The 18,561-nt window shown below is 46.7% G+C and overlaps 1 protein-coding gene across 1 annotated transcript in view; it reads right to left on the reverse strand.

The window, feature by feature from the left end:
- Positions 1-18,561, reverse strand: part of LOC104393223 (voltage-dependent calcium channel gamma-5 subunit) — a 100,664-nt gene that overhangs the window by 4,571 nt on the left and 77,532 nt on the right. Inside the window, exon 2 of the mRNA XM_010002701.1 lies at positions 2,659-2,742. Within this exon, the coding sequence (XP_010001003.1) occupies positions 2,659-2,742 (84 nt within the window). The remainder of the gene's footprint in view (positions 1-2,658; positions 2,743-18,561) is intronic.

An 18,561-nucleotide genomic window follows, 5' to 3' on the forward strand; every position in this document is an offset into this window, starting at 1 on the left:
TGTTTCCTGTCCTGTCGCTCTGCATCGGCTGCTCTGCCCCACGATGTGTCCTGACACGTCCTGGGGTGAAGCAGCACAACATACCCAGCTGCTGCTCCCCAGGGCCTGCCAGCCCCTGTGCTCACCTCCTGCTTTTATTCCCCTCCCAAAGGCAGGAGCAAACAAATGGTGCTGAACTGGGGACGCTACAGCGCACCAGGAAGTGCAGGGAAGGGTGGACGTGGCCCTGGAACGGGGTCCCCCTGCTCACAGCTGCACTGTTGCCCCACAGCAGAGCTCCAACACCCTCCTGCCTGCAGAGAGGATGGATGGAACCCCCTCTCCTGAAGAGGGGCAGGTGCTGCAGTCCTGGATCCTGTGTTGGCCTCTTCTCCCAAGTGAATAATGACAGGAATAGAGGAAATGGCCTGAAGTTGTGCCAGGGAGGGTTTACACTGGATATTAGGAAGAATTTCTTAACCAAGAGTAGTCAGGTGCTGGATCAGGCTGCTCAGGGAGGCGGTGGAGTCATCATCCCTGGAGATACTCAAGAAACATGTAGATGTGGCACTTCAGGGCACACACACATGCTCCTTGGCATGTGTCACTGTGGCTGGCATTGGCCTGGTTTTGCAGGGAGCAGCCTGAACACTGAAGGGCAAAACCCAAACTCCTGTTCCTACCCACACCCTGGACCATTTTTCACTGATTTCAGTAGTTTTGAACCAGGGCTCAATTCTGCTCGCACCACAATGTTTGCTTTGATCTGAAGCCTGTATCAAATCAGTGACTGTGGAGCAGGCTGAGAGTCCTCACGCTGCTCCTTCAAGAGCACAAGATGCCCACAGCATTGGTGCCTTTGCCTCCAAGCAAAATAAAATAAGGTTCACCCCCAACATGGCCCTCCAGGAGACTTGTGCCAAGGACTGACTTAAAAGCACAGTGGATGATATGGAGACAAGACTGCAAAAGTGCTGCCCAGAGGGCAAAAATAGGACAGAAGGTCTCATGTCTCATTTGAAACAGGATGCAAATATCCTCTTGTCTGTGTCTAGTTAGACAATGATTTGGTTCCTATTACACATATGTATGAGCTCATCTCTTCTGGATTTAGATGCATAACCTTTCAATAATCTCTAAATCAACCGTGTGCATTTTAAGTGGAGCTGCAGGTTTTTTTGTGCAAGCTGAAGCTGAGGAGTCCTGTTCTGTCCCCAGACTATGCCTGGCTGAGCTCTGCTCCGAGGGGGGAGCAGCGGAAACCTGATTTTGAAGAAGACATAAAGGGTTGAACCCATTTGTTTTTAAAGTCTGTACTTAGTCACTCCGGAAAACAGCCTTTAGGAACACCTGTCACAAGCAGACTTAAAAAAAATGTACCCATCTCATGTCTTCCTGCAGAGCTGTGAGCTGTTGTTCCCAGTCCTTGCTTTTCTCCAAACAAAGATGGCATCATTCACTTTTATCAAGATGCTGCCTAAATTCCCTTTTCCTTTACATTCCTTCTGCTAATGATGTTTCTTTCCTAAAGCTGACTTGGCATCAATTTAACATTCTTTCCCAGGCTTTGTATGAAAGATAAATGCAGCTGTGCTCACACTCTGCTAGCCTGATTTCACCTGAGCTCTGAACTCGTGTCACCCAAGCGCCGTGGACTGATCTGAAGTGACAAGAGCAAAGATGAAAACAAAACCTGGGTTTTCTGGTAAAACGCCCTTCTCAGAGATCTTTAGATTTTCTTCTTGCCTTAGCAACGAGGAGTTATTTCCCACAGGTGAGCAGAAGGGCAGAGTGGTTCTCTAAGTGGTGTTGCAGTAATTAACAATAGTGTAATTGGGGAGGGTTCTGCCTTGCTGGGCACAGCAGCCAGCAGGGTCGCTCGTGATGCCCCATGAGCTGCAGTTCCTTTCTCTGGGAAAGGGCACAGCTTTCAGCTTGGCTGCTCAGCTCTTGTCCAACAGGAACTACTAGGCAAGGCATCCTCTAGGGAAGGGGAAATCTAACTCAAAGTCTGCAGGATTCATGGCGTTTCACACTGGGGTTCCAAGGCTTCCTGGCAGCTGAGCTCACCCGGAGGAGAGGAACTGATTGCCCTTATTTCCAGCACCAGGTTGGTGGATTAAATTACTTCTTTGGGGGATCACACCCCAGCACAGAGCAGTGATGGCTGGCTGCCCATGCAGGGAAGCCACAGCCCCTGGTGGTGCTGAGGTTTTGCTGTTAGCTGCAAAATTTCAGCTCCCCTCCCTACAGTGCAGTGATTTGTCTGCGTGGGGAGGTGGCTGAGCAGCTGCAAAGGGCAGGGCTTCCATGGGGCTGGGGTGAGCGTTAGGAAAAGCTTCCTAATGGGCTGGAGGATAAATACTCCATCTGAAGCTATTCTTGCCAAGGTGGGAATGATAGCTGGAGTTTCAATTTGAAAGATTCCCATATAATTTTTAGAGAGTGGGCCCCACAAATCATGTGCACTCCCCTGGCTGAAGGAAACCCCTGAAATGAGGGTCCCTGCGGGTCACGGCTGTGCCAGCTGCAGCGGGCGCTGGGCACGTGGCACTGCTGCTCTCTGCCCCCCAGGCTCATACAATAACTAAGACTTGGGTGGCCTCTACAGAAGGGAAACCCAGGAAAATCTTTCTGGACATGTCCTGCTCCCATGAAGGGCGTTGCTTTGCAACTTACGGAGAAGGTATTCCGAGCTGTCGTGGTCATAGTCGTTGTCTTCAGGGAAGTGGTTGATTCGGAAGCAGTGTCCTCTGTAGATGCCTAAGTGAAAAAGCAAACATAACACATAAACAACAGAACCAGGTAAATGTGCTTCTGCCAGCCCTGCTTTTCCTTTTCTTTTCCTCCCAGGTTGTATATTACAAATATATATATTATGTAAATTACTCTCCTCTAAGTTGGCCATTGATTTTTTTTTTTCAATAAATCATCTCTAAGGTCACAAATTTTGGGCAGTTTGGGCTGAAGCGTCATTGAAGGAAGGGAGAGCCAACGTGCCTGGGCTCTTGTCTTCAGTCTGCCACTAATATAATTCTCTGGAGCTTTAAAATCTCTCTGTGCTTCACTTTATCAGTGCTACGCTTATCATACAAGTGTACCAAGCTTGCAAGGCTTCTATTTGTTCCTAGAGTGACTGTTGTCTGGGTCCCCCTCCATGGCTGGACCAAAGCTGGGTGCCAGCCCAGTGCCCATCACCCCTCCTCTCTTGTCCCCAGCGAAGTGTTTCCCTCACCAGACCTGGTAAATGCTGAACTGTCTGAGGCCTCTTCAATTACTCTCTAGGTGTGGAAAACAAGTCCATAAATCAAATCTCTTCCTGCTGCAGTTTAAACGTGTGTGTTCCCCCCAAGGTTGGGTCAGCTTTTAATGGCATATTTGTTTAGTTAGCTGGGAGCCTGTGCAGTGAGTCTGGGCATGAGTGTGCACTCTGAATCCCTGAAGGAACAACATCAGAGTTGGTTGGATGAACCCCTCGCTCCACTGAACAAGATGAAGTTCAGCACTTTGTTCACCTGGGTATAGCTTTAAATTAGCATTTTGTGTCATTCCCTATCCTGGGTATCCATAGGTACATCCAGGTGGGCAGGTGAGACCCCTGAGCAAGCTGCACAGGGACCTCTCTCCAGAGAGCTCCCTGTGGGGTGGGGCCCTGAGGGCTGATTCTGCCTTGGTGCTTTAATTATCTATTAACCAGCACCGTCCTGCTCAGCAACAGACCTCACCCAGCATGGGGTGTCCTCTGCACAGGAGTGTTGGTGCCTCCAGCTCGAGCTGGCAGAAGGATTTAAGAACCATCAGTGAATCCTGCTTTAACAGGAGAGTGGCTGCAGCCTGCAGGATAGAAATGTGGATTTATTTCATTACCTATTACCAGTGATTACAAAGATCTCCAAAGAACTACTAATCCAGAGAATTTCAATTGCACCCTGTGAGTGTTAACTGCAGGTTTGCTACTACAGTGCTTTTAATTTTGCCAGTAAATGATGTACCTGCTCTAATTGTGGGAATGGCTCAGGCTTTCTCTGCTCAGCACTTCAAAGGCTGTGAACAAGAAGTAAGTGGCTCTTGTCACATCTGGAAGTGACACACCTGTCCTGTCTGCCAGGACAAGAGCCTTGCTCCTGCTACATGTGTTTGTCCATGCATCCCTCTGCTACCAGCTGGTCTGCTGTTCCTGATGGTAAAATTCAGATTTTAAAGATCCTAGCACTTATTTTCATGGCAGTTCACTAAATCACTCCCAGAGACTCAACTAGGAGCCAAGAAGCTTGCAAGACTGACAGGTTCCTCAAGCCTCTTGTGTTTGCAGCACTGACAGATTGATGGTTTTGGCCTCTGTAGAATGGCCTTAAGTTATTAAATTTCTGAATGAAATGGGCCCTTCAGCAGAACATTCTCTTACAGAGACCAAGAGGGCAACCCTTCCACTGCAGGACTGAAACATGTCAGCAGGACAGGCTGGGTTGGTGTCAGCAGTGTCTGGGCTTCTCCTCTTGTAGGGTTGGAGACCTTAATTTCCTGGTGCTTATGTCTGGAGCATTTCACATGACAGAGTATTAGCAACTCTTGCAGAGGTTAAAAAAAGAGGATAATTAGCCTCAAAAAGAAAATTATAGGGGCTTGAGAGTTCCTTTCTATTTCCAATTCTTAAGGATACTGAGATCAGTCATTTTGGCCAAGTTTTTACAGAAATAGCAAATGGCTGTAAAATTTGGACCTGTTTCAAAGCCTGGGAATCCCAAATATTCTTCCCAATATTTTTTGCTGTAGTTCAGATCATGGGTATCAGTTCAGAGTCCTCTCTAGTGTCTACAGTATTTGATAGCTAAGAACAGCAGACTGGATAAATTTTTTCCATAAACTTAATAGGTCTCATATAACTCAGCAGCAGTTTATTAAACTCTCAGTGAGGCTTGAAGTTGCTGTCAAGAGCTCTGGTGATCTACAGGGTATTGAGGCCTCTTTTAATCCATGAAGTATCAGAAAGTTTTGCTTTTATTTATAATGATGGGCTTTGAAACTCAGACTTGGGAAAAATCAGAACTAGCTGGGTGGAAGCTGTTGAAGTGGTGGTCAGCTTTAAAAGCACAGCAGCAGAGTGTGACTTGTCATTAAACACAAAAAACAGAACCAAACCAAACCAGATTTGGTGAAATACCAGCTCTGTGCTCTAGCATGTAAAACAATGCAAAAAAAAATAAACCCCATGAATCAGAAGAGGTGGCAGAAAAGGAAACACCTCAGCTGAACTCAGTGACAACCATTCTGCAGCATCTGTTCAAGACCTGAACTCCTTGAAGCTCTTCTCAAAGGCTTCACAGAGGATGCCTTGAAGAAATATGGAGCCAAGTGTGGCCCCTGGTCCGTACCCAGGAAGGCCCATATGGGCTGTTTTCCACACCAGGATCTGACATGGAAGAGAAATTATTTTTTCTTTGCCTGAGTGTGATGATGTGGTCCCTTATACCCTTTGGAGGGGAAGATGGAATATTTAACTCTACTTCTGTACCCACTAGAGAGAGAGAAACTGCAATCACTGCCTAACAGATACTAAAATATTGAGCAGCACTTCTGGATACCTCTTGAGAGTAACATAATATCCCACTGAGATGCTGGCAGTATTGCTCCTTTCTCTGAATGATTACTGATAGTTTTAAATTATGCTTTTAGAAATACAAACATTATCATGCCTTTTTCTCATAATCATAACAACTTTGTTCTGAGTTTTGAGCCATGACTTCAGGTTAGTGATAATGAAGAGGTGAATTTTATGAAGTGTTGCTGAGGGGGTAGGAACATTTTTTCCCCACTGGTTGCAGAGGACTTAGCTGGCATTTAAAAACTAAAAATTGTTTCTGGCTTGGTTTTACTTTGTGTTCAAGGGCTTCTCCTACAAGGTTAGTGTTTCTTAATCTCACTAAATGTTGTTCAGATAACTATAATTAGAGTGTGATGTACTCAGATAATATGATGAGGGAACTGTAGTGCCTAAGTGAGGATTAAGCTTTGTTTTGGGGTTTGAGATCTCAAAGCACATAGAGTTTTCAACAGTAAATCAAAGCAGTGATGCCAAATTCTGATTACATGCTACCTTCCTCTTGTTCTTTCTCAAATAATCCTTTAATAAGCCTGCCTGTATCACTGCAGAACTGTTCACTGGGTTTGTATTTTTAGATGACTGAGATGGCTAATGCTGTAGGATGCAAATGCTCGTTAACCTGGTCTGTAGCCGTGCATTTCAGGATCCTGCTGGTGGTGGCCACAACAGCAGCCATTTCTTTGAAATGGCCACTTCCCGTGGTTAGTATTTGTCAACAACAACCTTCCCTGATGCCCTGGAAGTGTCTGCACAAATCAGCACTGGAAGATAGAGCACTTAAATGTCTGATAACATTAGTCAAGGCAGGCTGTACTTTTGTTTTCTCACCCTCCTAATCCTGAAAACTATACACAACGAGATCTTTCCATAACATTGGTGTTCTGTTGTCATTTAAATAGGTTTCCACCATGGAAGATGCTAGCAGCTTTGCAGCAGAGGACCTTGTCTACAGGGTACTTCTGTCAATAGCAATTTTAGTCTCCTAGCTGTGAGCAGGAGCTTACGGGAGGCGATATCTGATAGCAGTGGGAGACACATGAGGATGGATGGGCCAAGCTGCTGCCTCCTCCTCCACCAGCAGCTTCTGCACAGCTACTGCTTGATTAACTATTTCATCTACCAGCCCTCTCAACCACCTTTCTGGGTGAGACTTTGAAGTAAAACATGGGTTTGGGGGCTTGGTGAGCAGCCTTTCTTGCTTTCTCATGGGACTCCAGACATTTGCCACCCCCTTGGATCGAACCCTGCTCTGCCAAAGTGCCACATGCTTGTAGCTCTCAAGCAGCTACAGACACTTGGTGCACATGTGCACACTATTAATAGTCAGGCAGGGTTTGCTCCTGGGGGGGGTTCTAGTGGTGGAGCCAGTGCTATGAATGCCAGCAGCAGAGGCTACAGCAGTTTCCTGTGGGCAGGTAAACACACAGCATCACCCTCCAGCCCCAAATCCCACTTACCAGCTGATTCCTTTCTGGCAAATGTGGGTCTTCTGGGATCATAGAATCATAGAACTATTCAGGTTGGAAAAGACCCTCGGGATCACTGAGTCCAACCATCATCCCTACTCTACAAAGATCTCCCCTAAACCATCTCCACCAACACCACATCCAAACGACCCTTAAACACACCCAGGGATGGTGACTCAGCCACCTCCCTGGGCAGCCTGTTCCAGTCTCTAACCATTCTTGCTGTGAACATTTTTTTTCCTAATGTCCAGTCTAAACCTGCCCTGTTGCAGCTCGAAGCTATTCCCTCTTACTCTGTCAAGATGGTCAGATGGTTTGAGGAGGTGGAAGGAAATGATTTTCGAGATCATTTGACAGCAAGTGCTTGCAGACACAGGGAACACAAGTTGAACTGACTGGGTATTAACCACCGGGCAATTAGAGGAACCACGGAACTCTGGCCTGGTGGCTCTGCCTGCTGCAGCTGCTCTGTGATGAGATGCTGGGCTTCAGTTCCAGAGACAACTATTAGCCTGATTTACTGGAAAACTTGAACATGACTTTAAGTGACAAGTTTTCTGACTCGATCAGCCCAGAGAAGGCTGACTGACAGATCCCAGCCCAGGACCAGACGAGCAGTGGGACCTGGGCTGTCGTGCAGCAGCTGCCTGGACACGGTGTCCATCTGAGCATGCCACGTGGGATGGGTTTCCTTAATGGCAGGGCTTTGCACTTCCCTTGGACAGCACTGGAGAACCTCTATTTATAGTGAGTGTGTCAGTGCTGGACTCTGTCAGCAGAGAAGAGACACAGTTATATATATATATTTTTTCCTTAGGAAGATTTCTTTGCTGACAAGATCTAAAATCCTTGGCTGCCTGATTTGAGCAATAGTGAGCAAAGGAGATCAGACATGCCAAACAATCTTCCTCTCTGCAAAATTTATGGAGTGGAGTCTATCTGTGCACTGTGTTCATTTCTTTGATTTTCCACCAATATAACTCCCCTGTCTCACTGGATTGACACACAACAGTAAATGCAACAGCCTAGTTAACTTTGTTTTCTCTTCATTCCTCTCATCACAAAATAACCCTTGAAAAGAGGAATGGATGGTGCACCTCCTTCTACTTTCAAAACCTGCTTTGTGGTGCTGATACCCAGCCAGGGACTATTATGGCCCTGAGCTCTCCACTCAGGCCACAAGGAACAGCATTAGGTACTTTTCTGTAACTTGGCACTTTCCATGTTAAACTGCAAATCGATGCCTTGTCTCCCGCTGTTTGCTGAGAGTTTCATAGGCTTGTCCTTAAGTCGCTTCAATGAGCACAGATCCTGTCAGCCTCTGTCAGAGGACCCTTAATGCTGTCATTATAAAAGAGATCATGAAGTATCGATGCAGGTCCTGTGCACAACACACCCCATGTGAATCTGTGACCCCACGTTGCTGCTGCAGTGCTGCCTTCATCGCCACAGGATGGAGCCAGCAGAGGAAGGAGCCTCAGGAGGTTAAATACACATTTATTGGGTGTCTGCCTTTGAGAGAAGTTTGGCTGTTGTGAGAGCCTTGTAAAGCTGGGAACTTCAAAGCACAGGCTGTTTTTGAGATGTGGTGCTGTCTGACACCCCCCGAGTCCTGCCAAGCTGGGAAATATTTGTCCATATGACAGTTTGTATTTTTGTTTCATCCTGAAGGGGAATTTGATGAAGAGCACTGCCAGTACCTGGGGTTAAAGTCATACTTTTGCCAGGGTAGGTCTTGTCTTCAGAAAATGCTTTGGATCTATGAAGACCAGAAGCCCATTCCCAACATGGTGGGCTAGTAGGGTACCACAAATAATTGACCAACACATGCTGTCATGTGTGCCATGGTCAGACTAAAGCAAATGCAGCTCAGCCCAGCCTTTGCAAGGAATTTATCCTGAAGCTCAACCATGTTTCTCTACAGGTGTTGAAACAGTAAATAATCTTCTACTGTTTCCTCCTAGAAGTCCCTTCATTCCCTGCCTTTCATCCCTCAACTCAAATCCACTTCATTCTCACTGGGGGGAACTGAGCTGCCTAATTTCAAGCAGCAGAACTAAGGGGCAGATTCTGCTGTCAGTGCAGTGTATTTAAAGCTGTCTCACCCACTATCAGTGACACCAGGATCTGGTCTTCTCCCTTTGTTGGCTCCTACTCTAAAAATCGTTTTCTTTTTGCCCAGGAAGTAAAATGTTGAAATGTATGAAATTTGCCCCACTTTCTTCCTTAGGAGCTGTCAGCTCTAACAAACCCTTTGGGTTCTGCTTTTGATCTATTTTCAATTGTCTGGTGGGCAAAGCAAAACTCCTCCTCAAGTCTCTTACTTTCTTATCTTCTGCTGTGACATGAATTTCCCCTTTTTCCAGTCCTCCCCCTCTGCTGCCTACAGACCCTTTTCATCTGTCCCCTCAGTGCCACGTGAATAACTATGAGGTGCTTCTGCTGCCTGCTCCATCTTGCTCCTCTTCAACGTTCTTAGAGGCACCTTCCTAGTGATGCTGAACTCATGGGGAGGGCTTGGAGGACCCCAGCAGGGTGGTGATGGAGGAGATGGGCACCCAGCAGCTCACAGCTGCTTCTGCCCATGTGCTTGCAAATAAGCTGGTGTTGGCAGGGGGCCATGTCCCCCACTCATCTGGGCCTTTAACCTTAGTGCTTGCCATTCCCCTCTAGTCTGGCAAAAGCACATTTTCTTGAGGAATAGGTCTCAGTTTATCTTGCCATTTGACATGCTCAGTCCCACCAATAACCTCACTCCTCTTACCTTCCTATAGTAGATAATCTCCTCTCTGTATTTATCACACACTTTCTGTGACAAGATACTGTCTCAAACCACCCCTCTCAAGTGTTCACTCCAGGATATTATACTTCCCTTCCACTGCCTTGTCTGCAGTGTGGCTGTGTCTGGCCCAGTTGCCTTTTGCCATCTGCAGCCACTCCTCGGTGCTCCTCTGCAACGGAGCACCTAAAGCCTGCTCTGCTGGAAGCTCCTTTCACAGCAGCCCTGCAGAATGAAGGGTGTGTTGCTCTATTCCTTACGCTGCTTTTTTTCTACAGTGTCTCAAAATGTAGTGGAGCTTGTGCTCCACATTGCAGAAAGGGCATCTCCAGTGACCTGAGTGCCAACTTCACACCCTTAAATAGCGACAGCGAAACTCCTGCGAGGGCAGTTTGACCTTCATGCCATGACCCACCCTCTTCTCTTCTAACAGTCTTGAGTTTCGTGTGGCCCAGAGGTGGCATCCTAGCTGGTCTCCTCCAGACATGGGTGCTGCCCACTGCCCAAAGAAGTCAGCCATATAGGAGAATATGTATCTTTCTTAGGTGTCCACTCCTTGGTGCTCCTCTGCAACGGAGCACCTAAAGCCTGCTCTGCTGGAAGCTCCTTTCACAGCAGCCCTGCAGAATGAAGGGTGTGTTGCTCTATTCCTTACGCTGCTTTTTTTCTACAGTGTCTCAAAATGTAGTGGAGCTTGTGCTCCACATTGCAGAAGGGGCATCTCCAGTGACCTGAGTGCCAACTTCACACCCTTAAATAGCGACAGCGAAACTCCTGCGAGGGCAGTTTGACCTTCATGCCATGACCCACCCTCTTCTCTTCTAACAGTCTTGAGTTTCGTGTGGCCCAGAGGTGGCATCCTAGCTGGTCTCCTCCAGACATGGGTGCTGCCCACTGCCCAAAGAAGTCAGCCATATAGGAGAATATGTATCTTTCTTAGGTGACAGGAAAAGTTTGTTGTTGGGTGGTGACTTCTGGTTCTGGCATGAACAATTTTACCCTTTGAGCAATATTATTTTGGCATGCTGCAATCCAGGATGCAACACCTGAATGCTGCTTTGTACAGCCTGGCAAAGCATCCCCAGATTCTGAATCACCTACACCACAAGGTATCCAGAGAAATGCCCACAGAGGCTCAGTCAGTTTTAATTCATGTGGGTAGATACAACCTCAGCAGCTGACCTTCTGTTTTCAGCTGGGCAAATATCAAAGTTGTTGTGCATTTGTGTTTCTGTGTAAGGAAGGAGCAGATGCAGAAGAGACACTTTGCCAAAGATGAATTTGAAATTCCATGACAGCCTTTTGTTTCCTTGTAAGATTTTGAGACCTTGAGTGATGTTAGGAAATCCATGGCAGCAAAACTCATTTCCCGAAGATTCACCTTACCTGCACATCTGGGAGCTAATAAAACACATCACAGTGTCTGGCTGCTGTCCTTTGAATTCTCTTCAGTCATTACAAAACTGCTGCCAAAAGTACTAAGTGTCCTTGTGCTACCACAGTGAATACCAATGGTATCAGGGAAATGTAGGGCAGCAGCAAAGCAGATGAGAGTCGATCCTGTGTTTTATGTTGGTTTGAGCTACTTAATTTCCATTTTCTTTGAGTGTTTCTCTGGTAAACCAGAATTTTAGCCACAGAAGTAATGATTGAGTTTACCCAGCAATGCTCCTGCCCCTTTCCCAAATGGCAGATAAAGCACCTGTGTTATCCCACCACTGCTCAGGCATCCTGGGAAGCCCCTTCCATGTGTTGCTGACAGTCTTCCTACTACCATTGCTATTTGTTCTTTCTTGCCCAATTGTGCTGCTGCTTGGGTGGCAAAATTTTTAGTCTCTTTTGTTGCTCCTTTTTATGGAGGGGCAATTCCTCAACCTGGGTATGACATAATTTTTGGGGAGCAATGTTGGTGATGCTGCTTGAGGAAGTTTTTCAAGTCAGAGCTAAGTCAGCCTTGCCAGAGTGAGCATTCCCATGCCTGGCTCAGTCCCAAGAGACTGTCAACGTTTCTAGTTGTCATGGGGCTGCTAACTCACTTCTGTGTCTGCTTTTCTATCTACCACCACAGCCCACACTTGTTCTGCCTTCACACCTCATCTCATCCTTTATCCCAGCAGCCCAGAAGTTTGTCTCACCACTCATTTCCATACTTTGCCAAAGCTGTTTCTGGGTGGCTGATATAATCGTTCTCTTCCTTTTAAAATTACTTTGGAGCCTGGATGGAAACCTCCATTAGAGTTTTGTAGTTGGCTTTTCTACCTTAGCTAATATTGGTCTAACCCTTGAGGAGCTGGTCTTGGCTTCTTAGGTGAGCACCTTCACCCATGACAGCTTCAGACTGACAGTCAATCTCCAGTAAGTTTCCAGCTCTTCCTTACATTTGGGTCCAAAATGCCTTAATTTAAAGAGGTAGTAACCACCAGAGCTTTTGGCACAACGTGTCAGACACTAAGGTGTTACAACAGCAACTACACAGTGGCTATCGGGGCTCCAGCACCTCAGAAAGTGGGAAATGAACTGTGATGGATTCAGGTATATCTTGAGTAGGAGAGCAGTGGGAAATGAGCTGTGATGGATTCAGGTATATCTTGAGTAGGATGAAAACTCTGCATTTCCCCCCCCCAGTATTCTTGACCCTGAGTTCCATTCACAGGTACAAAGACTGCTCACTCAGGCAGATGCTCCCAGCCCATCAATCATTCTGAGAGGGCTGAGATGCTGAATTTTCCTGGATGCAGTTTGGAGAACAGATAGTTGTTGTGTCTGATGAAGCGTTCAGATGCCACCAAATGACAAATAGTGTTTATTTTCACATTGTCAAACTGTGCTTTTTTCCTGTGTTGGCACAATTGGAATCAAGTTTCCCTTAAGGGATAGTTTGGTTTTTATCCATCTGGTTTTCCTTACTTCAGTAAGTCATCAGTTCTCCCTCATTAACATGGTGATCAACCGGGGCTTGATGGTTTCACCTCTTATGATCACAGCACATCTATAGAGCCTGTATCGTGGCTTGTCACTACCTGGGGGAGGAAATTTAAGGACATAGACATTCACATCTCTTCAAAATCCCTCCTGAGTTCATAATTTGAGACAGTCATGATTGTGTTTGGGGAATGAATGCTGCTCTTGAACTAGACGACACATTCCCAGTACTAGGTGTGATGCTTTGTCCTCTGCTCCTCTGCCACCTCAACTTTCACACACAGGCAGCCCTGAGCTATTGCCTTCTCCTTCTTAATTGCTACTTTTAAACCCTCTTAAATCACTATTTCTCCAAGTTCCCAAAACATCTTCATTTCACACCAGGCAAGGTTTGCAGTTGTCATGCAGCAGTCCAAGATTTAAGAAGCAATTGTCCAGAATGAGGGTCTAGGTACTTCTTGGGGATGCTTGGGGTAGCAAGCACAGGATGCTTCTGTAATGGGAAAACTCTCCAGCTTTAGTCAGTAGAAAAATAATTCCTATCAATGATACTCTTTGTGAGATGCCTCAGCTTACAAAGTATTCCATAATTACCTCTTTTCATAAAATGGTTTGTTGTCTGCTCTAATAGCAGGGAAAGCCTCTAACCTGACATCTAGAACTGAACTCTTTCTCTACAAACCTCCTTTAGGCTCATTCATGCCCCAACAAGTTTTTTTTTTTCATGGAAAAAGAACTAGTTACATTGAAAAATACCAAAAATAGGAGCTCACTAGTTAACTGATTAGGAATATGCAGGGTATTTGGACACTCCTGGAATCTTGTCATATTTCCATGTCTCTTTGAGCCATGGTGATACATCATAAGATGATGGCATTTTGAAAAACAGTTGGATATTGGAGAATAAGGAAATTTGACTCCATAAATCATCTTAATTGAAGGGAATGCTTGCAATATGCCTGTCTTCATAATGCAGTGTCCTTGAGTTGGATCTGCATTCATTCTGGAGCATGTCTTCCTCATTTCTATGCCAGCTTGTTGAGTTATACATAGAAGCTAAGCCTCTGGAGACTGATCATGCACAATCAGTGATGCAGGACTGAAACAAGGCAGATGACAACAGGGAATCTAAAGGTTAGGAGGAGGGGGTGTAGCTGCCAAACCCAGCTGATGGCTGGATTTGGAAAATGCAAGGCAAAGGTTTCAAAACTCATCTGTGTGATGTATTAGTGGAAAAGACACTCCACTAGGAGAGATTAGTGTGGTGCATCCAAGAGACCTTGTTGTCTAGTTGAATACTCAGGGCTAATGTCTAACCTTGGGAACAAATAACAGAGCTGCTGGTTAGATGAACTCAGTTCTGGGGTGAACAAATAATATAAAGGTAATAGAGTTATTACTGATTTGTTTTTTCCTGATTCCCAGCAGTAGGTGCTGGCAGGCTCAGGGCTCTGGGGGTTTGGTGGTTGAAGATGCTCCAGCAGTGGGATGGTTTCCCCCTGGCTGTGGCCAGCCTTGGCCAGGATATGGGGCAGGCTCATCTCTCTAGGGCATGTTGAGAGGGGGAGGAAAATGGTGAGCAGTTCTAGGGGAATAAAGGCCTAGGGAAGGAAGGCAGAGAGCAGTGTAAATGAGGAGGAAAAGGAGCCCTTTGGAGTCAGAAGGAACGGGAGGTAGTTTGCAGGGGAGGAGGAAAGGAAGCTTGGAATAAAGTGGGAGGGAGAGAGCACTGAGCTGGAGGAGATGACAAGGGTGAGGGTAAGTGTCTGGAGTCGAGGAGAGGGCTTAGGAGGAGAGCAGGAGCTTGGTGGCACCTGTGGAGATGGGGACCAGATGGTGACCTGTGTCCTCCTGGAGCAGCTCTGCCTGCACCCACAGCCCTGCCCAGGGTGGGTGCTGGTGCTGCTGACAGGAGGCCACGGGATGCACAGAGTGGCCACCTGGCACTTGTAATTCCCAGGACTGATTTAAACAGTTATAGCTAAAAATGACCTAAAACATGAATATGGAGATGGCTACCAAACAGGTCTGTTCAAATGAACACATGCAGAAGAGATTTCATTTGGCTCCTGCATCTGAAACTTCGTATTTCCTCATGTAAACTAAGCAGTGACAAATAAAAACGAGGCTGCAAACACAGCATGACCTCTTAAATATTTAATTATTCATTTGAACTGTTTTCTTCTCTGCTGAGATTCAGAGCAACACATTAAAGTGGGTTCCTCTCAGGTTCATGGAAGATATAACTTCCATGTTACACCACATAATAAATATAAGTAAGCACAACGGCCTAAAAATATTTGTAAAAACAGCATTTGGGAAAATGTGTTTAATGAATCAGAAATGCCTTAATCTAGTCAGTCTTGAAAAGCAAAGCATATCATGCAAAATTACAGTGCACTAAAGCACAGACGCATCAATATTTGATCGTCGAGATTTCTGAGTTTTCTTTCAGCATTTCAGAACTGCATTTTACTATGAAATGTCTCTGCCTGCACTGAGGAGGGATGATGGTGGTGGTAGCTTTGGATAAGCCAATCTGGGACCTCAGAATTGGATTCAAAGAATGCATCTGAGAGTCCCAGCCCTTGGCAGCATCAGGCAGACCTTCTGCAACCTGAAATGCTTATTGCGTTTTGCTGTCCTAGGTTGGCACGGAAGTGACCAGGAAGGTTCAGGGCCAGGAGGAGAAAGTTTTCCTTTTGCTGGAGACTGGACAAAGGCAGGTGCCCCCAGCCTGGCTGCACCTGCTGCTGTGCCTGTGAGTCCCTCACAGCCCTCCCTCCTCAGTGCCTTGTCCCTCTACCTGCCCTCATGTAGCAGCATCTCAGGGACCCTATTTCCTCCTGAGTTTTGAAAGCAGGAGAGAACCAGTTTGTCAGCACCTTGGTGAGACCTCCCAAGAGGTGGGAGGCCAGCAGTGGCTCCAGCTGCCCAGGAATGGCGCCGAGTGTGGGGAGAGACTTACAGATCCTCTCCCCTTAAGACACTACAGCAGGTGTGACACAGAGCTGGCAGCTCCTCATTTCCAGGTATTACAAACTCCTCTGGCTCCACAGGAGCCTGTAGGGGCTGTTTGGGGCCCCATACTCTGAGCTCCCCCCCAGGGCAGCATCCCTGCCCTGGCAGACGGGCACAGGCAGCCCAAGGGCAGCCTTCCAAAAGCTGCTGCTCTTCATGGGGCCATGCTCAGGTACTTACTCATCCTTTACAACTCAGTGAGATGCTGCCAATATGTTTTTGCCAAGGAGACAAAAATACGTCTCTTCTTCCTACTCCCTCAGCTTATGAAAGATCTCAGTTGTGTGCAAAAAGGCTGTGTGTGTGTGTGTATGTGTGTGTGTGTGAGTGTGTGTGCATGTGCATGTAGGTGTGTGTATTTGGTGGGGGGGAAAAAGGGGGAGAAAATAGAGTTTCTATTAATTTATTTCCCAGTTGAAAGTCTGCCTTGTAGCCAGGGAAGCATGGTTTTCACCATGTATAAATCTGGGTAGAAAAGCCTTGAAGTTCAACAAGGCCAAGTGCAGGGTCCTGCACCTGGGTCAGTGCAACCCCAGGCACAAATCCAGGCTGGGGGGAGAAGGGCTGGAGAGCAGCCCTGAAGAGAAGGAGTAGATAAGCTCTTGAGAAAGTTTGCCTGGTGACTACAGATCACTCGTGTTCCATGGATTGGATTCACAGGGTTAAGTGCCAACAAATACCTACAGGAGAGTGAGGATCTGCCATGTCATTGGACTCTCCTTTTGAGGGGGATGCACCAGCTCATGCCCACTCGACTGTGACTCCACCCAGAGGACTCCCAAATGCCACGTCCATCCTCCAGGAGGAGCACAGCTTGGAACACCAACCCTGTGGGATTGCAGAGCTGGGGCCTGGCACCCTCCTGCTCACCACTGGGGCACAGGCACTGGTCTCGGTGTCACTGACTGTCCAGGCTGAGTTTCTGCTTTTGAAGCTTGGCAATGCCTAAACCACATGGTGGGTCTGCTCCTAAGTGCTCCCAGGTAGGAGAGCCAAGCCTCCTGAGATGGGAATGCTCTTCCACAGCAGCTCCATGTGCCTCAGGTGACCTTAGCTGACGTCCTTCCAATGGGCAAGCTGTGGATACACCAGGTGTGCCCTCACTGACTGCTGAGGGGCTCCAGCAGGGATGCTGTCATCCCCTTGTGCTTCAAAGGGGGGTTTTGTTGGATTCTTTTTTTCCCCCTAACAGCACTCCCAGGAGTGGGAACCCAGGAGCTGGTTTTCCCACACCACAGACTCCTTTCATGCTCACTGAGAAGAGCCACTTTCTGCCCGTGAAGTGAACGAGGAACCTGAACCCAGCGGTTTGGATCGTGACTTCAGGCTCAATCTGGAATGAGCCCCGGGAGGCTGTGACTCAGCTGCACCTCTGAGTCACCCAGCATGATGCTGCTGCTCCCTGGGGACAGCACAGGGACAGCACGGGGACAGGATGGGGACAGCAAGTCGCCTTCAGCCTCTGTTGGATCCAGCTTCAACTCCTCCTGGCTGGCCCAGACCTCAGCGAGGTGTCTGGACCCTAAACTTTTGGCCGTTCCCTGCTGTCCCAAAGGGACCAGGGACACCAAAAGCATGTCCTGAGCCCACAGTGCCAGCCCCCAGGGGGATAGTTCAGTCCAGGTGCAGGCAGAAGGTTCTGTGGAGGTGCCTGCTCCCATTCCAGCCCTGTGCAAGGACACTGCCAGTCAGGCTCAAATGGCTATTTTTGAGAATGTAACTAGAAATAATTCATGTACGTGCAAGTTAAAATTCTGCTTAAAAATCACCCTCTGCCTCAGAAGCTTAAAAACTGGGAGGGAGATCTAGAGCAGGAGATACTGAATTTCATTTTACTAAGTTCTTTCCAGCTGTTAGGGTAAGCTGAGATCCTCACCCTGCATGTCTTCACTTTGAGGATGTTTTCTCATGCAGCTATCTCCAGTGCTAGAGTGGGCAGGACCAGAAGCACAAGTAACTGTTGAGAGGAATCTGACCCTTTAACTGGACCAGATGAAGTCCTGCACCAGACACTAAGATGCATGATATTTCTTATGTGGAAGTTCAAGTAATAAATCTTCTTCTTTTAAGGATTTCAAAATAAAATTCTGAATATTGAATTAATTTATCTGATGGTATGAACCCAGGTTTTGGAAAGCTGGAAGGAGCAGGTTTGCGTGGCCAACAGCAGAAAATGCTTTTTCATCCATATGAGTTTCTGTAAATGGCATTCTATTCTTAGAAGAGTAAAAATAATGTAAAAAAAAGAAAAATCTAATAATTGAAACCTTGCAGGAGAAGAGGCAGGAGCAATGGGAACCTCTTGAAATGATAAATGTACAAATTTATTCCGCTGCCACCGTGGGGTTTTAAATTAGTTTTATTTTTCTTTTATTTCCTGTTGTTGACAAGTTGGGCTGCATTGCTATTGTTAGGATGTTTATAGATAAGCAAATATTGAAGGTAAAAAATCCTGTTCTTAGTTATTCTTGTATAAGGTAATCTTCTTGTGTGGCAATGAGGAGTGATCTCATGTCGCCATGGGTACCTGAATCATTCCTGTCTAACAGCAACATCCTCCCTTCCCATCCCCTTCCCTTAAGTCATTACACAGAAAAAAGAAAGGAAAAAACCAGGAAGATGTCTACAAGAAAAGGTTTGTGTGTGATGCAAATGATGGACTGATGGAAAGACTCCTCTTTGAGAAGGGGCACTGCCAGCCTCTCTCATCCCAGTTGGGATGATGAATTAGTTTGTACTTGATTGTGACCAGTATGAACTTGGCCATGAATGCTCCAAAACCCAGAGTCCAA

Source organism: Chaetura pelagica, unplaced genomic scaffold (genome assembly GCF_000747805.2).
Source record: "Chaetura pelagica isolate M959 unplaced genomic scaffold, ChaPel_1.0 scaffold47, whole genome shotgun sequence".
NCBI lineage: Eukaryota > Metazoa > Chordata > Aves > Apodiformes > Apodidae > Chaetura > Chaetura pelagica.